Source organism: Pogoniulus pusillus, chromosome 17 (genome assembly GCF_015220805.1).
Source record: "Pogoniulus pusillus isolate bPogPus1 chromosome 17, bPogPus1.pri, whole genome shotgun sequence".
In the NCBI taxonomy this organism is placed as follows: domain Eukaryota; kingdom Metazoa; phylum Chordata; class Aves; order Piciformes; family Lybiidae; genus Pogoniulus; species Pogoniulus pusillus.
This window is the reverse complement of record NC_087280.1, coordinates 4,806,394-4,829,310: the sequence shown is the minus strand read 5'-3', so window position 1 is coordinate 4,829,310 and position 22,917 is coordinate 4,806,394. Positions and strand designations below refer to the sequence as shown.

The 22,917-nt window shown below is 40.1% G+C and overlaps 1 protein-coding gene across 8 annotated transcripts in view; it reads left to right on the top strand.

The window, feature by feature from the left end:
* TMEM266 (transmembrane protein 266) overlaps positions 1 to 22,917 on the top strand; it is a 108,873-nt gene that overhangs the window by 33,499 nt on the left and 52,457 nt on the right. For 7 of the 8 annotated variants that reach the window (XM_064157325.1, XM_064157323.1, XM_064157326.1 and 4 more), the window contains 4 exons: positions 13,240 to 13,395; positions 14,526 to 14,627; positions 15,495 to 15,597; positions 17,756 to 17,944. In XM_064157325.1, the coding sequence (XP_064013395.1) occupies positions 15,584 to 15,597; positions 17,756 to 17,944 (203 nt within the window). In that variant the 5' untranslated portion in view covers positions 13,240 to 13,395; positions 14,526 to 14,627; positions 15,495 to 15,583. The remainder of the gene's footprint in view (positions 1 to 13,239; positions 13,396 to 14,525; positions 14,628 to 15,494; positions 15,598 to 17,755; positions 17,945 to 22,917) is intronic. The other variant, XM_064157329.1, reaches the window with a different exon arrangement.

Genomic DNA, 22,917 nt, shown 5'->3' with positions numbered 1-22,917 from the left:
CCATTGCTTGTAAAAGCAGGGGAAGGGTTTTATTTTTTATAGCTCATGTATTACTATTTAGGTTAGGTGTTTTGGGGGTTTTTTTCCTTTTTTTTTTTTTTTGTTGTTGTTTTTTGAGGGGGGAAGGTTTTTTGATTGTTCTTTTTTACAAGAACAGGGAGAGGCTTAGTAATTTAATGGAAAATTAATGTGTCTACATCTTCTATGGGTGAGGGTTCGATGCATGCCACAATTCTGCATCACCTTATAGCATGGGCATTCCTTGGGATTTCTGAAAGGGAGCATGGTTTTGTTGAAAGTAGAAGTTTGTTCTCCCTGTGAATGTGCGTTTTGTCTGTCATCTGCAGCAGTACACAAGTGAGTGTTAAGGTGCTTTAAAGATGTACAGCTGCCTAAAGTGATTCCAGCTCTGACTGCCTTACTCCTTAGAGGACTTGGTTAGTGTGCTCTTGTATGAGGGTGTGCTTATTTTGACCTGCATGTACTTGTCAAATTATTTATTTTCCCAGCTTTTAGATGCTGTCTCACACTTCTTGTCTGAGTATTCTCTGAAATTCATTGTGCTTGGTTTGGACACCCATCTGTATTATCAACTGTTAAGGGCAATGTATATTAAAAAAAACAACAACCCAACAACCCAACCCCCAAACTTTAACTGTTAATGGAATGTTTTCTAATGTCTTAATTAACTTTAATCCAAGACAGACATTTTCCTGTCCTGAAACATTTCCTTGTTCCATGCAATCTTTCAGTTTTTCCTGAAAGATCTGATGTTGAGTAATACAGTAAGTACAATAGGTCTAGTAAATCAAACTATATTTATAAGCTCTTTAGTATATACTTAGTCAAAACTGTATGATCTTGTTACTGAAAACATTGTCTCAAATTAGATTAATTACTTTCGAGCAGGGTTTATGTCACTTTAAAAAAAACCTTGTAAAGTAGCATGTGAGTAACTTAAGTGCAGGCCAGTTTTTCTTGTCCTGAAAGACTATTTATTTGTAGGAGCTTAAAAATCATTGAATTATGATTCTCATCTTAGTATCTTTCCCATCTCAGTCTTGTAGTTAGATTTGCAGTAGATGCCTTTGATAGCTCTCACTGAGAAGAGGGGCTTGGTACTATCTGAAAGCTTTCTATCCTGCATTTTTCAAATGTTTTAAACTCAGTAGGTCATGAAATGTCAATAGTCAATATACTTATTGAAATGGGTATATTGAAAGTGAGAAGAGTAATACAAGAGAATAACATTTTTTTTTAAGGACCAGTGTTTTGGAGCTATGAAGATTAGAGAAGAATGATTGCAAGATACTGCTTCTTTAAACCTCTTGTTGGTCTTTGCAGTGAGCAGTTTGTCTCATTTTCTGCTGCTTGTTTTTGCAGTGCTAAATTCAGTGAATTTCTGACCCAAAGCCTGTTTAATCTCAATTCTTTAGAGATAACTTAATTTTGCTGGAGAATTTGTCTTAATTTTGTGGTTTTGTATTTCTGAATCAAACAAGTCTTTTATTTTTGGAAGTTTTTATATATGTATAAAAAAAAACCAAACTAACAATTTATAGTTAGAATACCAAGGATATTCTTTCTGTTGGGAAGGAGTGTTTTTCACCAACCAAAAGTCAGAGCCGTCAGTAAATTCAGACTCTTGACATCTATTTGCTACGTGGTCTCGGACTTTGGGTTTAGTTAGGGAGTGATACTCATTGAAAGTGCTGGAGGTTGATAAATTATTTAGTAGATAGTGATTACTTTGCAGGGGTTAGCGCAATGTTGATGTAAAAATATTTCTGAAAATTTTCCAACAATTTGCCCAGAAACTCATAGATAGACCTTCCTTGGTCTCATCTGTTTGTCTTTGGATGTGTTTTTCTGAGTTTGATACCTGCTAGAAATATTGATGACTATCTTTGCAGAGTTGTTTGGGGTTTTTTTTAATCTTAATAAAGATGAATTGATAATTTTTAATGAAAGTCTCTTAGCAGCTGTAACAGTTCAGTTGCAAGCAGAAGGCTAATATATGTTGTCGGTTTAAGAGCAAGAATGTGTTTTATTTATAACTTAGCATTTGTTTAGTTTTCTGGGGCTTACATGGAAATGTGATTCCCTTGCATAACCATTGCTTGAAAAGCATCCTTTTATCTGATCAGTGTATTAGAACCTCTTTATTGGATATGGGTCATGAGACTCGAAGTACTAAATAAGATACTGCTAAAATAGAGCTGTGGAGGGTGGCACATTGACACCTTCATTGGGTCACACAGTACTGGCCAAAGCTTTCTTCTTTTATGGTGTCAAAAGAGGCAGAGTGCCCCTCTTAGCTGTGGTGGATGCTTAGGACCAAAAGCACAGAGTGTTGAAGACCGGTAACAAGAACAAAAAAAATCCAAGTGCTAAAGTGGTTGAGTTGCTCTGTTTTACTACAGTCAGCTGTGACGGCGCTCAGATTCACAATGTCTCTTTAATTCCCTGATGCAAAGTGCATTATAGAAGCCTTGTGAGGGAATACAGAAATAAATTTTGAATGTGAATGCTGGAGTTACCATTCTCACTGATTTACAATGTGGATTTCTTAGTATGTTAGCAGTAGCACCAAATCAGTGTGCCACAGGGAAAACTGCTTCTGTGCTTACAGTGTTAAATTACATTAACATTAATTTTCTAGTGAAGAGTAAACTTTGTGAGCCCTTAGCAATTGAGAATTCAATCCCAAATTCCTCTGTGATGCTGCTACTATTAGTGGGAGAGCACAAGCTGACAGCTCTCCAATTCCAATTTCCACACACCAAAAAAAAAGTAATATTTTTGTTAATTCTTTTTATGTAGAAAAAATAGAGCTTCAGAGTTCCAAAGTGTCTGTGTAGGTATGGATAGTGCCTGCAATTTTGATTTTTAAGTAAACATACAATTTTTTAAAGATTAAAAATATCTACTTCAAATATACTGTGTAGTATAGCAGGGACAGTCTAGCATGGGTGGTAGACTTGTGGGTGTCCATTACAGGCCTCCTGATCAGGAAGTTGATGAGGCCTTCTACAGGCAGCTAACAGCAGCCTTGCAGTCACACACCCTTGTTCTCATGGGGAATTTTAACTATCCAGATATTTGCTGGAAGAGCTGCTCAGCCAGCCACAGTCCAGGAGGTTCCTCCAGTGCATTGATGATAAGTTCTTGATGCAAATGATGGAGGAGCCAACTAGGTGGGGAGCACTCATGGATCTTATCCTCACCAACAAGGAGAGTCTTGTTGAAACAGTGAAGATTGAGGGCAGCCTTGGCCTTAATGATCATGAGATCGAGATCTTGTCTGGTAGGACCAGGATATCAAGCAGGACTACAACTCTGGGCTTCAGGATGGCTGACTTTGGCCTTTTCAAGCAACTGTTGGGTGAAATCTCATGGGACAGGGTACTAGAAGGCAGAGGTGCCAATGATAGTTGGTTAGCATTTAAAGACCTCTTCTTCTAAGCTCAAGATTAGTGCTTCCCAGCAAGTGGGAAATTGAGAAAGGGAGCCAGGAGACCTGCGTGGTTAAGGAACTGCTAAGCAAACTTAAGTGGAAGAAGAGAGTCTACAGATCATGGGGAAGGGGCTGGCCACCTGGGGGGAGTATAGGGCTGTTGTCAGAGGGTGTAGGGAAACAACTAGGAAGGCTAAAGCCTTGTTGAAACTCAAGCTTGCAAGAGAGGTCAAGGGTAGTAAAAAGGGCTTCTTCAAATACGTTGCAGGAAGAGCTAATGTTAGATGCCATGTAGGCCTTCTGCTGAATGAGTTGGCTGCCTTGGTGACAGAGAACACAAAGAAGGCAGAGTTACTAAATGCTTTCTTTGTCTCTATCTATACTGTTGGAGACTGTCCTCAGGAACCCCTGACACCTGAGCCAGAGGAAAGCACAACAAAGGAGTCTTCTCTGGTTGCTGAAGACTGGGTTAAGGAACAGTTGAGTAATCTGGATGTCCATAAGTCCATGGGTCCTGATGGCATGCGCCCACAGGTGCTGAGAGAGCTGGCACAGGTCATTGCCAGACCACTCTCCACCACCTTCAGTAAGTTACAGCAGACAGGAGAGGTGCCTGGGGGCTGGAGGAGGGCAAACATCACTCCTATCTTCAAAAAGGGTAAGAAGGAAGACCCAGGTATCTATAAATCAGTCAGCCTCACCTCTCTCCCCAGAAAGGTAATGGAGAAATTTATCCTTGATGCCGTCCTCAAGTGTATCAGGGACAGTGGTGTCATTAGGAGCAGTCAACATGGTTTTACCAAGGGTTAAAGTCATTTTTGGCCAACCTGATAGCCTTTTATGAGGACATAACCAGGTGGATAGATGATGGTAGAGCAGTGGATGTGGTTTATCCTGATGTCAGTACATCATTTGACACTGTCTCTCACAGCATCTTTCTGGCTAAACTGAGGCAATGTGTTCTGGATGATCAGATTGTGAGGTGGGTTGGGAACTGGTTGAAGGAAAGAAGCCAGAGAGTGGTGGTTGATGGGTTGGAGTCTACTTGGAGGCCTGTGACTAGTGGGTCCCACAGGTGTTAGTACTGGAGTCAGTTTTGTTCAATATATTCATCAATGACCTGGATGAGGGCACAGAGTACACTGTCAGCAACTTTGCTGATGACACCAAACTGGGTGGAATGGCTGCCACACCAGAAGGCTGTGCTGCCATTCAGTGAGACCTGGACAGGCTGGAGGGTTGGGCAAGGAGAAATTTAATGAAATTCAACAAGGGCAAGTGTAGAATCTGGCACCTGGGAAAGAACAACCCCAGGTATCAGTATAGGTTGATGGCTAGCAATGTGCTCTTGTGGCCAGGAGGGCCAATGTTATTCTGGAGTGTATTAGAAGGGGTATGGCTAGTAGGTCGAGATAGGTTCTCTTGCCCCTCTACTCTGCCCTGGTGAGGCTGCATCTGGAGTACTGTGTTAAGTTCTTGGCCCCCCAATTCAAGAAGGACATAGAACTGCTTGAGAGAGTCCAGCACAGAGCCATGGAGGTGATTAAGGGAATTGAACATCTCTCTCATCTCTCTTACAAGGAGAGACTGAGGGAGTTGGGGCTCTTCAGCTTGGAGGAGACTGAGGGGTGACCTCATAAATGTTTATAAATATGTAAAGGGGGAGTGCCAGGAGGATGGATCCAGGCTTCTACAGTAAGTTTAATTTATACATGAGGAGGAATTTTTTTCACTGTGAGGGTGACAGAGCTCTGGAACAGGCTGCCCAAGGGAGTTGTGGAGTCTCCTTCTCTGAAGATGTTCAAAACCCGCCTGAATGTTTTGCTGTGTGATCTGGTATAAATGATCCTGCTCTGGCAGGGGTGTTGGACTAGATGATCTTTTGAGGTCCCTGCCAGCCTCTGACATTCTATGATTATAAAAGAGTAACTTAACTGTTCACAAAGTATATTACTTGTAGTCATACATACAGCTAAATCCTGGAGGGGTAGAGTGTTTGCTTTTTGCTGTATGAGTTCTTCACCAGGCTATATCCTGGAATTTGGCTGCAGCGAGTGTCAAACCAGGTCCTGTCTTGTCTCTCTTCATCTTGTTTCTGTGCTGCGTTTCATGGAGTCAGAGAGTCACCATCATGGGTTGGAAGGAACTTTTAAAGGTCAGATAGCCCAACTCTCCTCCAAAAAAAGTAGGAACCTTTTTAATACATACTTTTGCAGAAACTATTCAAGTTCGTATTGTTGCCTTTCCCTTTTATGTGGTGAAGAAGAGTAATTATGCTAGCTCTTACTCTGTGGTTATGTTTTGCTGTGGAACAAAGAGGAAACACTTGCCATCCTGTTTCCAGGAGCCATGGGAAGAATTTTTTGTTTCCCTAGGAAATGTGCAGCAGACAATCTGGACAGATTTGAACACACACAGACAATGTGTCTCCACTGTGATGATGTATTCTAGACCTCAATTAGAAGTGAGGGGACAAGGTGCAGGCTTGGCTACTAAGTATGAAAATTAATGGCCCGTTGACATGGCTTCATTTTGTGGGCTGCTCCTTCCAGGTTGTAAGATCTAAGCGTGTCAGGGATGGGCCTGCTTATTCACAGCTTGGACAGAGTCCATCTCCATCCATATTTTGTGGCAGAAACCTGCTTATAATATGTGGTAAGTGCATTCCATCACCCACTGAGGGGGTGACAGGGTTATACAGTTAAATGGTATATTAAAAGAACTATCAGTATGCTGGATGCTATGATAAGGCTTTTAAATCCTGCATTTTAGGCTCCCAGTGGTCAGAAAAGATACTCCCAGCTAGAAACAGTAAAACTGTGATGTCTGCATGCACTTTTGGAAATAACTTCCATCTGAAGTACCAAATGGCTAATAAATGTTTTGAATTCACATCCTATCTACTGATGCAGAGTGAGTTTTACTCCACCTGCATCACTAGGATTAAATGCTACAACTACTTGTAAATTTGCAATCAAAACAGCTGGGCTATTTGTTTGCAAAAGCTAAGCTACAGAGCATAGCACTGTTTAGAAGAGTATTTAACATCAGTGGGCTAAGTATTACATACTTGCTTTTCAGATACAAAGTAAAGCCATAAATCCATATAATTTACTGTCTTTTGTCAGGGGCTGCCCATAATACTTAACTGGAATGACAGAACATAAATATTTTTCAACAACACGTTAGTAGTGTAACTGACTCTTAGCATGAAGTCCTTCCTTCCAGATGATGTTTTTGAATTGGGTGTAGCTTGACTGGCTTTAGTACCAGTCTGCTTTGGTTTGTTTTGATTCTGTACTGCTGATTATGAGAGGCAGAATTGGTCTAAGAACTTTCTTCTTAGCTTCTTATAGAGAAACAGAATGTTTAGGGGCTTCACAGAGCTGTAAGTGGTAAGATGCATTGAAATCCTTGACTCCAAGAAATTCAATAAATGCCAAGAATTTCTCACAAGGCTTTCTCTTTGCTTTTCCCTAATTCTTACTGTAGTTTTGTGAATCTTAAGTGTTTCGGTTGATGTTAGCTCCTCTAGAAAATGAGGGAATAGTTTTAAAATTTTATAAAGGTATTCCAGTCCAGAATCTATTTGGCTTAGGAATATAAAGAAGAGAAAAATTAATAGTTTGAGGAGGGGACTTAAGGCTGAAGTCCAATGACTGAAAGACAGTCTTCAACTTTCATTAATCTGAGGGGTAAGGGCAGGCACTCAAGCTTGTATTTAATAAAAAGTTGACCACTGAGTAAGATGAGCAGCATACACTGTGGATGGAAATCTAAAATGTAGTGAGTTTTAACCGTTTTCATGGTAGATAGGGGTGACTCTTGTATTTCCATGGGACTAAGTAAACTCTTAAGATGGATGGACAGTGTCACACCTGAATCGAGACATACGTTGTGCAGAGGGACATCTCAGAGCATCTTAACTCATGTAGTTGTGTTACTGTGTCACTAGTGTTACAAGCCTGAGTGAAATTCCAGCTCTGTCCAAATACATGTTGCAGCTGAATTCAAATGGACTCATATTTTTACCTCAAAAACCATTAATAGACTAAAAATTAAGTGCACATGCGATTAACTCTAATCAGTGAAGACCTGCCAGGTACCTATATAGAACTAAACCCATTCATTCTAGCATGGTGAAAAGTCTGTGTACTTTTTTCTTTGCTGTTTTAAAGAGTAGCGGGACCTATTTTGCTTGGCTCAAAAACAAAAGTCATGGCTGCAGTGGTGGCTTTTCGCTGCAGTTCTCTTACTGATGGCTTTTCGCTGCAGTTCTCTTACTGGTGGCTTTTCGCTGCAATTCTAGTACTAGAAGCAGAATTCAGGACTTCACTAAACTTCAGTGAAACTAAGCTGGTACTTGATTTGCTTCCAGTAGTAGTAATTTGGCTTAATATGACTCCATTAGATTAGTGTCTTCCCCGAACATTTAAACTTCAGAGGTCAAGTTTTTGTTAGCCAATAACATATGGATCCAACTTGCAGTTTAAATTTTAATATTGAATCCAAGGGAGACTGCAGTTATTTTTATTTTTCCTTTTGAGAACCAGAATTTGTGGCACAAAAGATAGTATCTCTTTGGGTTGGCAGGGTACTTGTGTTATGGAATCTTCTAACCACGTGCTGTCTGAGCCCACAGTCACTTAGCTTCTCAGGCTGGAAAAAAATGTTTTCAGTCCAATGGAACTGTTGATGCCAGGCTTGTTCCTATTGATGTGTGCAGTGGCACATTGCAAAAGCTAACTAATACCAAGCTTCCCAACTGTGAGCCCAGAAGCAATATCAACGCAAAATCCTGTTGGAGCTATTATCCAAGCCTGTGATCCCAGTTAGTATCTTTGTGCTCGGCTGTAAAGAGAGATGATCTCAGTAGGAGCCACATCTCATCTGAGTGGTGCTGCTTTGCATGTGTAGGTCTGATGTCGCTTTTTCTCAAATGGAAGTACTGTCTCCAGCAGCTGAAGCCATAAGCAGAGCAGATGTTGAGACACCCAGTGAACTTGGGTGAGCTGGCAGCATTGTTCCTAATGCTCATGTGAAACACCAAGAGTGCTCATCTCGTTTCCTTTACTATTAGCAGGCCTAAACTTCAAAGAGTAGGCAGAACTGTAAAGAGATGTTTTAACTACGCAATTGCTCTCTTTTGCTCATTCTATGGACTCAAAAGTTTTGTAATGTGGGATTTTTTTCTTCCACTTTCAATGGAGAGCAATTTATTGTAGCTAAATGAGGGCAGTTTGTAAAATGGCAAGGTAAACAGCAAGCTGAGAGTCACTCCAGGGTAAGAGATCAAATGAGTAATCTTGTTACGCATGTTCTTTAATAAGGAGTCAAGGAAACTATTTGCATAGCCTTGATAGTTAATCAATTATTCTAGAATTTTGAGATGCCATACTGTCCCTGTTACTTGCCAGGGAGTTATAATTTGGCAAGCAGTAGGCTCTCAGTCTGATGAAGTACCTTTCCTTTGCTCCATGACATCTTCAGAATTAGCTAAATTGTGGATTGCTGCAGCACCTGCTGGACATGTGCCTTCTCTGGAAAATGTTGGTAGTGGATCAGAACAACTGAGTTGCCACAGAGACAGTGTGCACTGTATGGCATGACGTGCGCAGCTGGAGCGTTTGTATGTCACAGAAATCTGTTTGTAGACACTATGTAGACTACCCTCTCTCCCCACTTCCTTCGCAAAGAGGAAAGAAGCACATATGAGTGGAGTCTTTTCCTGACCATCTCAAACAAACCAGCTCATCCTGTTTATTTCTGTTTGGAAGAACAATGGGCTGCACATCTGCAAGCTCTTGGAAAGGGTGAGCTTGACTGGACTCTCCTGCAAGTTCGTATTGGTCTGGCCCTCTCTAAAGGCTTTCTCCCACTAGCGTTACTTGTCCTTCAGTCCACACATGCAGTACTGAAAAGTTCAAGATTTAACTGATGATCGTGATTCATTTGCAGAGACATTATGTTGATTGTGCACAAGATTCTTTTTGCCTTTTTTGGCCTGGCTAAACTTCTCTCTAGCAAGTGTGACCTATCTGTAGAGATAATGAGACAGTCTTTAGTTATGTGATTACATGCCTTTTTATTTTCCCCCCAAAACAGCATTCTGTTTAATTTCAGCATACATTATGGTCCCACAAGGGGACAGAATTATGGCTGCATGAGCAAGTTCAAATCTGGCGTTTCCTAATTTCTGAATGCCTAATTTTTTCCAATCCAAATACTTTTCCTGTAGTGGAGTGGGGTTTGCCTTTTTATTTTTTTCCCCCACACTTCATGTGATGTATCTGAAAAAAAACTCAAATGATTTTGTGCAACCTAAAGTGAAGCAAGGAAGTACTGAGACCTCTCCTGCAGGAGGTTTTCAGGGTTTCCCCATCAAAAGTGCCGGATCCTGAATTTCTGAAGGAAGCAGTCTTGACATGCACGACCAATAAAACTTTCTAAATGCAGATGTGTACAGCTGGTTAAAATTCTCACAAAGAGATTAAACTGAAGTCAATTGTCAGAATTGCCACGTTGTCCTAGGGAGCCTCGTTGCAGTTCTTGGAGAAATGAGATTTGCACTGGTAGAGGTGAGTGATCACATCATGTTTATGCTGATGCTCAGGCCAGTAACAGTGATGTGAATCACAAAAGAAATTTGTCTAGTCTAACAGAGCTAAATATAGCTATCCCTCAATCACACTTCCCCCTTTGTCTTTGAAAGTGTCTGGGGTGATACCTGGTTAGGTGTTTACTCCTATTTCACATTGTTCCCTTTTTCTGTTTTTACTGGATAGCTCTATTAGATTGCCTAGTAGGAACTGAAGAACTGGAATTTATAGACCAGAATGAAAACATATTTTTGAAAGTTTTTTTTTCCACAAAAGAAACCGAAATTCCATTTCCCAATGTGTGCTAGATCCAGAATAAAAAGCTCCAGCATGAGAGAGAAGGAGAAGAAAAGTACACAGAAGCCCTTTTTTATTTCTGACCATTTTCTGCTCTGTTAAGCCTTTCCGGGTTGGTTTCCTACTCCAGTGGAATATTGCCAGTGGCCAGAGCTCAACACATTACTGATAGGAGTGTTTCTGATGTTAAATATTTCTCCACTGTACCATTTGTTTTTGTAGCTGTGCCCACAGTGCACTGCCCTACCCTCTTGATTTTGCTGACCGAACTGTTTTTGGAGTTGCCCTGTGACCAGTATCAGAGAAGCCATCCTCAGATGTTTCAGTTTGTGTCTGTGTTTTGTACAGGAGCTTACAGCTTTGTAATACTCTTCAGAATGTGAGCAAATGCAACAAACAGCTCTGGACCACATGGCTTTGACTTCAGCTCAGCTAAATGGGGTACAAGTTAGCAGAGGCTTTGGTGCAAAAGGCTTAAATTAAACCACTTACCTGCTTCCCACCTCCAACTGGGCCCACAACATTATGGCACATCACAGGATGTTAGGGGTTGGAAGGGACACAAGGAGATCATTGAGTCCAACCCCCCTGCCAGAATAGGACAATACAGAGGAACACTTCCAGGCAGGCCTTGAAAGTCTCCAGAGAAGGAGACCCCACAACCTCTCTGGGGAGCCTGTTCCAATGCTCTGTGACCCTTACAGTAAAGAATTTCCCCCCTGTGTTGAGACGGAACCTCTTTTGCTGCAACTTACACCCATTGCCCCTTGTCCTATCCCAGGGAGCAAGTGAGAAGAGCCTATCCCTCCTTCAGATATTTATAAACATTTATCAAATCCCCTCTAAGTCTTCTCTTTTCCAGGCTAAAAAGTCCCAAGTCTCTCAGCCTCTCCTCATAAGCCATGCCCTCCAGTCCCCTGATCATCCTCGTAGCCCTCTGCTGGACTCTCTCCAGCAGATCCCTGTCCCTCGTAAACTGGAGAGCCCAAAATTGAATGCAATACTCAAGATGGAGTCTCACCAGGGGAGAGTAGAGGGAGAGGAGAACCTCCTTTGATCTGCTGGACACATTCTTCCTAATACACCTCAGGATCCTCTTGTCCTTCTTGGCCACAAGGGCACATTGCTGTGCCATGGTTAACTTGTTATCCACCAGGACCCTCGTATTTGGTAAGGCTGGGCTTAAACCAGTGCTTAAAAAATAAGTTTTTTCCTGTACAAGTGGAGTAAGGGTGTATTTTTTCCCAGCTTGTCCTTGGGGTTTTGGTTTAGGTTGTTTGTTTGCTTGCTCCTGTCTTCTAGCTTAGACCATATGTACACACACGTGCTACTCTTTAATATGTGTTTTCCAAACTCTGTTTTGTACTTTGTGTTGTTTAAGCTGGACTTTATCTTCTTATTAGCAAGCTACAGCTAAGGTGTGGTGACTGACAATAGAAGGTTGATCTAAACGTTAATAAATTAACTTGGGCAGGATATGTGCTGGGCAAGGGCAGCAGGATGAACCTTTGCTCAACTATAGTGCATGACCCCACGTCTCCACCTGCGTTCTTCTGCGCATAACCCGTGAGCTGTGAAGCAGTTTCTTGGCAATGCCCCCACAGACAAAAAGGTGAACAAAATCATAATCCAGCAAAGTGAACCTTGTAAAAGCTTTGAAGGACGCTAGCATGTGCAATGCCTGTGTGAAGAAGAGGGGAAAACTGAAGGGTTTGGATGGCAAGTACAGGACTTTATAAGCACTATGAAGGACTTAACTGAGGAACACCTCAGTGGATTGAATGCAGTTTCTTTCACCTTACTGCAGAGGGGTGTAGAGCTGAGATTTGAACAGTAGTCTCACACATTTTAAGCAGGATTCTACCAGGTGCAGAAATACACTTTACAACAGATTGCACTGTCCTATGGTACATACAAGACTATGTCAGTCATTTTAGTCCTGTGGATGTTTTTGTGTCTAGAATCTTTTTAGAACAATTCTTTACTTTCTTTTATATTTCCTATTTAAACTTACTCCATTTAACTTGTGAAACAGTTCTTTATACAGTCATCTCACCTTGAAAACATCGCAGAACAAATAGAATTGCTGAACTCTCACAAAATGGGAATTGCTCACACTCACATGGCAACTCAGCATGTACCTTGTGCTGTCTGGTCTCAGTTCCAAGAGCTGAAGCAAACCAAACCACCCTCAGAACTGTTTGCTAATTCCCTTGGAGATGAGACTATGAGAGATGAGGCTTTTAAGTCCACTGAATACATGTGGAAAGAGCTATATGGAAAAATTTCCACTTGGGTAGTGGATGGAATACCGAAAGATTGCTCTCTACCCATCTCTGTGGGCAGGGAGGAGAACCACATCATTACTTTTTGCCTAAACTATATTCTGCAGGAATGCAAGTGGGAGATGAGTGCAGAACAGTAAAATCTCCATGCTGTTCCTTGGTGTCTTAAAGCACCACTCCACTGCACAGAAATGTCCTGAAGAAGTTGGAAGTGGCTTATGCTGCTATAAAAGCCTTTTTTGTTTTTCTTTTGGAAGTCTTGAATATAGCAGATAGTTGAGATGGAGTGCATGACAAGATATTGTTTCTGCAAAATGTCAGTATATGTTAAGACATTTCTGTTGCTTGCATAAGGCCTAGAAAGAAACATGAATCATAATAATCCTTTTAGGATATAGATAGGTACAGTGTGTTACATCCATTTGCAAGTTTTCATTTATGCTGCCCTCTTATTTTATACATTAACTACTTCATTTTTTAATTCATTAAATCAGCTAATACACTACTCATCTGCACCAGAAATTACTCACTTTTTGCAACTTTCTCTCAGGAAGGCTCCACTGAGTCCTATGGAGACTTGATTTCCTCTATCTCTTTTCAGGTCTCTTTCCGTGTTACTGATCTCACCTTTGCGAGCACCTTATGTCACAGTAACAGTCCCTTCAGCTGAGGCAGTTGGACTCTGCTCCTTGTGAAGTCATCAGAGCTATCAGAAGAGCTTGATGCCCAGCTGTGAGTTTCTCCTTCAGTCCTGCTGGTGAGCAAACTTGATCTGTAGAGCTGCCAATTCCAGTAGGAGGGAGGAGGTTTGTCTTACTGGTGTTGCCACTGGTCAGATTTGGTCAAGTTGTAAAACAGAATTCTTTATGAATGTGGATATATTTCCAGCTTCAGAAAAAAATAGGCTGAATGTATTTTGGAGAAGTGAGTATTTCATGTTCATCTCCTGTGTGAAAGAACTGTAGTGCTGCTGGCCTCACTGTTGTGACTTGAGTTCCCTCAAAATCTTGAGATTAAAAGTTAAGAATTTTAAGTCTAGGTGTAAATTTTTTGTCATTGTTTTGTTTTTAAACCTCCTTGGGAGGGAAGCTATTAGTATTAACACTGTGCTGTCTCCCAAATAAATGGTTCAGTTTTTACTACATTAAGAAACTCTCTCACCTGCCTCTGTGTGCTGGTCCTCTGAGGCCAGTTTTCATCAGTTTTATTTCCATTTTCTAAGTCAGTGTATCCCCATTTATCCCCATTTGCCTTTTATTCCCCAGGTCTGCAAATTCAGTTGTAGCTGGATCCTCAGTCTCTCAAGTATTGCAGGATGGGTGTGCAGCACCTCATCCCTTTTACCATTTTCTCAGACTGAGGGCTTGGGTAAAACTTTTCATTAAAATTTGGTTGGTTTGGAAAATGTCAATCCCAAGGATGATGTTGGGAAGCTAATATTGCAAAGCAAGGCTGATAGTTACATTTTAGTTTTGTTGTACAGGTAGGTGTAGTAATTGCTGTAATAAAGCTGTCATAGGCTCAGAGTCACTAAATCCCTTCCATGTGTGATTTAAATATGCATGATTTTAGGCAAATGTTTTTTTTATTTCACTGCCTTAGGGATATAATAAATAAAGTAATTTGAGGACTACAAAGGCTGGAGAAGAGACTCCTGTTGATACCAAATACATAATGAATGAACTCTCTGCTGTATCAGGGAAGGTTTATCGCAGAATAGTTTTCTTCTTGCTCTGAAAGTATGTGTGTTTTTCTAAAAGAGATGTGGGTTTCTTTTTTAAAGTCAGTCAGGTTTTGTTTCTCCATACAAGCAATTAAACTGCTTTTGGCTGCCTTACCTACTTGAGAAGGGTGATGAGTGTAGACCATTTCTTTTTGCATACCTAGGCACGTTATCTGGAAAATCTGAGAATGCACTGACTATGTTTTATATTATTATAAAGATTACAAGACATGAAATAAAGCCTTGGAAATGGCTCTACAAAAGATGTAAGTTTAATTTTTATATTTCATATCAAGTGATTGTTAAGGGTCATACTATTGGTACATTTGTGTGTTGCCACTGTAAACACTTGACTAAATTCAGCCTGTAAGAAGCTTTTTTTGTTGTTATTTGGTTTTGTGTTCCTATCATTAATATTCTAATTTACTAATGACTATTTCTGTGTAATGTTTTTATGCTACTTAAAAAATATTATTTTGCATATTATCTTGACAGTGGCATACAGTCTTTCATGATCTTTTTTTTAAGAGTTTTTGTTTCTTATGGTATATTCCAGTTTATATTTCCCAGATACCAAAACCTGTATCAGGTTTTGTTCTCTTACATTCTGGTTACTATGCATTGGTCCGGGTACAGCACAGTCAGATTTTGCTAAAAGCAAGTGTGACACTTTTCCTAAATGTGTTAGTGTGCTTTGTTGATAAAAATAATCACCTTGATAACAGCCCATCTAGAATGTTTGACAACATGAATTAGTTAATTTTTAGAGGAGACTTTTTTAAATAGCAAAGGGAGTCAGGAACACAGTTCAAATCAGAAATGGAGAACAAAACTCTGAACATTGCTGACAGAAGTAATACTCTGTGATAATCCACTGACCTTCTATGGTCTTGGTCATCTTTCTTCACAATCTAGTGGTTTAAAACAAGACTCTTGTTCTTAAGGAGGACATATGTGAGCAGACATCCTTGTATGTAAGTAAATGCACTGTAACTTACAGTGTCCTTAAGACAAAGGAATTAACTTGGAATAAACCCACTTTGAAAAGGAGTTACAAGGGAAATAAATTACTAGACAAACTTACAGCATGACGAGAAACTGTGTTTTAGATAACTTTGTTTTCCTTCTTGCAGAGACTTTATGTTGCAAGGCTAGAACTGCACAGAGCAGCTGGAAGTAGTTACATACTAGAACTGCAGCTGATTCAGTTGGATCCTTCAACATGACCAATCCTCAGTAAGTACCATGTGAGGATAGTTATGACTCATTTTAAACAGAAGACAACAGGTTGCTACCTACAAGAGAATGATATTTTGGTATCAAGAGGGTTTAATGAGCATTATTGTAAGAAAGAGTTGATATTTTGAGGAGTAGTAGGGTTTGATTGGCTCTAAAGAGTGGGAATTATCAGAAACCCACAAATCCTGTAAGCACGTCTCATGTGTTACTAAGCCCGTGGCTAAAAACAAGGATATGGCATTATTTTCAGATCTACTTGCCTTTTTTGGTTTCCCTGCACCAAACCTATTCAAACCTGTTTGCCAGAAGTAGTGTGTTGGTTGGTTTGGTTTTCTGTTTAGTCACATTGGACAGTGTCTGTCATTTAGTCTGTCTAAGAATGCAGAAGGCAAATACTATTGGGAGAGGGAAGGCTAGACCAACCTTTTGCCTTTAAAGTAATGGAAGTTTGATCACTGTATGCTCTTTTGTGCAAAACTGGACCTTCTTGGACTTGCAAAGCTACATGTCCGTAGGATGGCACTAAAGGTGAAAATCAAAGAGAATTCATGCTAAAATTAGCTCCTCTCTGGGCTATCTAATTTCTAATTGTTTACAGAGGAATACAGTTCTGTTGGAAGTAAAAGAATCTCATTACTTGACATTATTAGTTACACAAGGCATAAAATGAAATAAGCCTTTGGTTTGTTCAAATAGTATTTCCTTTTACCTCTACTTTCTGCCATAGTATGACACAGTTTTAGCCTTTCCCTGTCAAATACTTGAACTGTAACAGCCTTTTCCAATTTTTAAAATTACCTTCTTGTGTAGCACTAGCTTGTTTAAATTTGGTATTAGTATTTTCCAACCAAAAGGGCATGTCTAATGGTGAGGCTCTGGCTAGTCGACTCTTTCAGATAGAATTTCAGTTCCCTCACTCACATCTTTAGACATACAAGATATATGAGCTAAGAATTCCTCTAAATTATTACTCTTTTTTTTTTCCTGAAGGGAAAAAATGAGCTAGTATTGAGGTTGCTTGAATAACTGGAAGATTTTAATAAGCTTCTTTAAAACAAAATCATAAATGTAACTTCTGCAGTCAGAAGGGAAGTTGGTTGCTAAGCACTTTTTTAATCCCTAAGGGAAAAGAGTATCTTCATACCTGCTGTTGAAAACCTCTGACAAGCAGCCTGAAATTTCTTTAGAAGTTAACAAACTCCCATGTCTGGAAGCCTAGAGAAGTTTGTACTTGCACCTACTCTGATTCTAATGGAGCAAGCATCTTTCACTGGGTACTGCACAGGGTCATTCTCTGCTGGGGAATGCTGTGCAAGCTCTCATCTCCAATGAAGTCATCTGTCACATGCACTAGATAATAGCTGACTAACAAAGACTGAGTTTCTAGATAAGTATTATCTTGTTTTAAGTGTGGGAGACAGACTCTGGTTTTGCATAGTCTCTGCTTAGTGAGGTGGTAAAGGAATACACATTCAGTTGTCGAGTTGTATATAAAGATAGCTAAGATAACCTTCAGAGAGGAGTACATAATTCTTCTGAGTTGTGGTTCTCCTTTCAGGATTAGTTTGGAATAACTTAAAGCAGAAAGATCATTTCTACTTGAATAAAACTGAAGTCACCAGCCATCAAAACTATTTGAATATTGATGCAGAGCAGAAGAGGGGTCAAGGTCAAACTGCATCCATTAATTAGTAGTTGATATGCGTGTAATGGTTACTAAGCTTAGCTATTCATCACTTACAGACCTGACGTACAAAGCAGTGAGGTTTTAGTTGGCACAGTTACATGCATTCTTTCTGTTTTGCACAAATACTCTGCTCCTGGGTTCATGCATTGTTTCCAGGTTTGTTTGTTTATAACACATCCATTTTTATTTAGTGGTTTTGAAGCAGATACAGCAGAGTAAAATGTTATTCTCCTCTATCTGCATTGTTTCTGTTGATTGCAGTGGGATCCACTAGGGACAAGTTGGAGAAATTTGGGTTGTCTCCTCAATGACCTTGCAAAAGCCATTCAAGTTGCTGTTTTTTTAGGATCCTGTGAAATTCTTGTCTCTAACTTATTTTTACTTGCTTTCTTTTTTATTTATATTCATTTACGTGTTTGTGTGCATGCAGAAATAGAGGGAGTTTTATTTTACTCGTTACATTTTCAGGCCTACAATAGAAGGCAGTGTTTCAGAAGTTGAGATAATTTCACAACAAGTTGAAGAAGAGACCAAAAGCATTGCTCCTGTACAGCTTGTTAATTTTGCTTATCGAGATCTGCCTTTAGCTGCACTTGATCTGTCTGTGGCTGGGTCCCAGCTTTTGTCAAATTTGGATGAAGAGTACCAAAGAGAAGGGTAAGTACAAAGGACAGAATTTTGTTCTGTAATTTTAGGTTCTAGGAATTTCTTAGCCTGTGAAAAAGAAAACTTTGAGCTGGACAAGTGCAGCCAGTTGTCCTGAAGCTCTTTTTAAAACCATTGTCACAGAGTGGAAGTGACCTTTTCTAATACAACTGATCTGTACGGGTTTAGAGCTCTAAAAATTACAAAATTTTAAGTGCTTCATAGCTTCTACTTAACCACAGTCTTAGAAGCCTCTGTCAGGGAAAACTAGAGCAAGCATCTAGCCTGTCAGACAAGCTCTTTGTGAAAGGTACTTCAGGAGGCTTTCAGGGTGACAGAATTGCCTGCTGTGATTCTTGTACTTGATTGCACATCTTCTGAGGGGTAATGCCTTGGTACTGCTGATTCCTGGACTTTTCAAACTCATTTGAATTGTGTGGTTTGCTTATATGACAACATTGTCTTTGATAATATATGTACCTATTATCCTGTTTTGTAGAACAACTGTTCCAGTTCAATGGAATAGAAGGACTGTAATCAGTTCCTATAATTTACCCAAACATAACCCAGTGTCAGATTATGTAGCATTGTTGTCTTGTAACATCAGAAGTCATCCTTATGCCTGCTTCATGCTTGAAGTGACTGTAGGTGGATTGCTGTACTAAATTTCTAATGAAAGATTTGGGTCAACTGGAGAAGATCCAGAGAAAGGCAGTGAGAATAATATGTGGAGAGTTTGAAGAGAGCCTGTAAGGGACTTCAGTGAGGAAGAGGACACTGTTATTGATTTCCATGATGTTTAGGACAAGAAATAAAAAGCTTGGATTGCAGCAGAGACTAATAAGAGTAATGAAGTGCTGGAGTAGACTGTTGGTATGCATGGGGAGAAGGGCAACAGAGTTGCAATCACAACATTTGTTTAAGAAGACACGTGTCACGAGCGATAACACTTTAGTTTAGCATTGCTTGGGACAGAGATTAGATGAGTGCGTGTGCCTTGCTCCTCTGGTTCAGTGATTACTCTTCTGCTGTGTGTCTCACACTGAATGTATATGTAATTCCACTGTCAGTGAGATCCATCTGAAAACACTCCACAGTAAGTCATATAGAGCTGTCTTTGATTATGACATTAAAAAGCTTTCTATAAGGCTCCACTTATTACAGTTAAATATGTTTTTAATCTGTGCTCTGAAATCAGCAGAGACCTGCTTGATCTGTGATCATCAGGTATTCTGTATGGTAGTCAGGAAGCAGTATGTGGGAAAGGCTCTTGCCTTTAGTTTATTTCCAAATTGGACTTCAGGAAACATCTCCAGAAAGTTTTTACTCCAAACAAGGGGAAATACATTTCAAGTAGGTTATACAAGTGTGGTACAACTGTAACATAAAATGTATATGTATCAAAAGAGTATGCAGGTGTAACCCTCAGGCTATTTTGGTGCTGAGTAAGTACCAGTTTGGTTCAAATATGCATTTTTATAGATTTTTGTGATCTCAAGCTCAGTTCTTCACTGTGCCAAAGTGCACAGATCTCTTGTAACCATTTGACCAGATTTGCAGTCTTAAGCGTGCAAATAAGGTTGTCATTCTTTTCCTCAAGAGAGAACTCTTGCTTTCACACACACTTCTTTTGTGGCTTTATGAGTTTGAATGGAAATAAGCAGGTGCCATCCAGACCTCCCAGCTGTAGAGAGGATTCTCTGAAGAAAATTCAGCTGTAGTCTGTATGTCTCAATGCATTTTGGCTGGGCATGTTCAGCTGAGCCCCAGGGTTGCATCTGCCTCATGGGAATCATGGCTTCTTCCTTTCAGAAGCACTGATCGCAACTGATGCCCTGTGAAATTTAGAAGCAGAGCTGAGCTCCAGAAGCCCAGCAGCAAAAGGAGAAACTTGTCCCCAGACTACCTCATGGCTTGGTTGGGAATATGTCTAGCTTTATGAATGTGGTGTAATTTCTTTCTCATGGTGTTGCTAGATGTGACTGCCTTCCGTCTGAGTAAGAAGGAGTGAGTCAGGTCAGGAACTGACAAATACCTCTTCCTCCTGTATGAAGAGAGAGTGTGATGGGAAAGGCAGCACAGGAGGTGGCAGAAAATGTGAAGGCCCTTTACTTTCCACCAGCATCCATATGAGTAACTGTGAAGGTCTGTTACCCCACTGCTGCTGTAGAGTTTGCAGGTGGAGATATGAGAAGATGCTGCTAATGCTGGAGTGTGCCAAAAGGTGATGTAGGACTTCCTCTCCCTGGCAGTCTGCCTTTGTTGCAGACTCCAAATGTTACCTTCTGTATACTCTTCCCTGAGAGTTTCAGAGAAGGTGCCAATGTTCCATACAACCTGTGAATATTCCATATTGGCTTTCTTGATCTAAATCTGTAGCTGATCTAGGCAAGTTGTAGTCATTCTAACCTCAAGGCTCTGCGGCAGGAGTGTCAGGCACATCCCTGTGCTTGGAAAAGGCAAGGTCCTTGTTACAACTTACATCTGTTCATGACCTTGTGGTTTTCAACATAATTATCTACAGTCCTTAGTTCCTGATACAGGTTGTCACACTTCATCTGTAAGTTTCCATCTCCATGCACAGAGCAGCAAGAGACACGTCAGACTAGAGATGAATGAGTAGGCAATAAAGCAGTCTTCTGATTTAATGATTTGGTTATGCATACCCCAAGAAAGTGTTCTGGGTCCAAACTGACCTGGTTGCTAACTAGGAGAGCTTTGTGTTTCATTTGAGAGAGGAGTTCTCTCAAAGTCCATATTAATAGTCAACCAGGAATAGGTGGGTCATAGCTCAGCCCTCTTTGTGCACCTGAAAATTCTCAGATGGCATCAAACTGGCTATCCCTCCCATGAGAAATGAAAGAAGAAAAGAAAAGGAAGAGCAAAAAGAAAGGACAATTTATGGTCTGTCTTTTGTTAGTCCATATGTAAATCAATGTTCCTCTAGCTTTATAGAATAAAAATCTTATTTTGTGCAGTTTGATGGATCTTTGCTGTATCATATCAAGTGATCAGGGCAGTAAATTCCCACTTTTCACTGTTTTTAAAGGAGTTTTGTGAACACTTTGGGTTGTTTTTGTCAGAAATTCAGTTTATAACACTGATCCCTGTGCTCAGCAACAAAGGACAGACTACAGATCAGGCAGTGTGTTAAGCTTGTCCCTGAAGTACACCTGTAAGCAGGGAAAGGGTAATCAGGCAAGGAAAAACCTTTCCACTCTCCTGGAAATTCAAAACACAAAATGTTTTGTCTTTTAATGTAGGTTAAACAAAAATTCTTTTCCTTCTGTAGACTTCTCAAATAGGGAAAGTACAAAGATTTATGTGATGAAAATTGTTTGAGCTGCATGGAATCTGCAGTGCAAATATTCTCACTAATATTGTGTGGCTGCCATTGGCACTATTGCACTGGAGAAGAGTAAGGTGCCTGTGATCTCTGCTTGGGAGACAGGAACGATTCCTGCTTCTGGCTTGCTTCCTAGGTGTAGTGAGGCTGAGATGCTGGATGTTAATAGAGCCATGGGTCTTACTCTTTGGGAAAAGGAATTTTTCTGATAAATGCCATCAGTATGTAACCAAAACTTTTGTTTTGTTTATGTGACTATAAGCAATTTATTTATAAGAACAGATCTCTCACAGTAGCACTGTGAAGAAATAGTAGCTTAGTTCTCAGAACCAAAGCGAGTGTGATGTTCATTACTTCTTAGTCCTGCTGATCTGCCCTGCAGTTAACTTGTTAGAATTGTCCTTAGCAAATGCTGTTGTGCACTGTACCTCTTGCATAGACACTGCAGAAATGATTGAGGCATAGGCTGAACACATGTATATGAGAAAAAGTAATTAAAAAAGCATGTGCCTTGGGTGCCAGGAAGAACACGTGGTCTCCACTTCTGATGTATCTGCAAGAGATTAGGTGTTATTCATGTACAAAGAGCAGCAGCAAGGTTGCTGGTTTTCTGGGTGTCTGTGGCTATTGGAGAGGCAGTGTTTGGATCAAACTTGGTTTGCATGAAAAGAATATGTAAACGTTTCTTTAAAGAGACTTAATCACCCGGAAAGCTGAGGAGAATTTAAATGTAGGCATTACCTTCAAGTGTCACTCTTAGCTTGAGTTGGTTGGGTTTTTTTTCCAATCAAGTATTCTGGTTTCCAAAAAAGACTTTCCCCCTTCTGTTTTTGCACCAATGACCAAGAAAAACTATGAGGAATAATTGGAGGAATTCACAATTCTAAAAAAAATTACAGACAGTTACGCAACAGGCTGCATTTTTTTATATTGTGAATGTGCATTTAGGCAGCAAACCTGTCCCTTGATAAATTGCAGCTTTGGAATTTTTGTGTTAAGAAATTTGAAATGTGACAGTAGTTTCAAATACTGTGTTCTGTATCAACAGCTGTAAGAGCTGGAAGTTCCTACGGCTGATGTGATTCACTTGATGTCAGCTGTAAATAATCATGCCATTGTAATTTGATTAGTTATGATCATCTGTTCCTAGCCTTCAATTTGTCTAGTCACAGCTACAAAGTTCAGTGAATAGTAGGAATATCTGAAAAAAAAAGATTATAGGAAGGGATTGAAAAGGAAGGGAAGGCAAACCAGAACATATTTACAGAGGTTCAGATGTTGACACAGGAAAGTTGTGAGCTTTTCATTTTGAATTGGTTGCGAGCTGTCACTGATGAGTGCGTTCACCCGTCATGGGAGAAAAGGATGTCTGTTCCTTCAGCCTCTCTTCTCTAACTCACACAGTATCACAGTATCACAGTATCACCAAGGTTGGAAGAGACCTCACCAAGCAGATGCCATTCTTACTGGTTTTCATAATCATATTTCTGTTTTATTTTGATCCCTGAGCTATTTTAGTTGGACTCTCACATTTCTCCTGTTTTGTGCTTTTCTTGTCATTATCTAGCAGCATAATTAGAACCAGTCTCTTGTGAAAAGTTCTATGTACCTCATGCAGATCCAGGACCTCATGATGTTG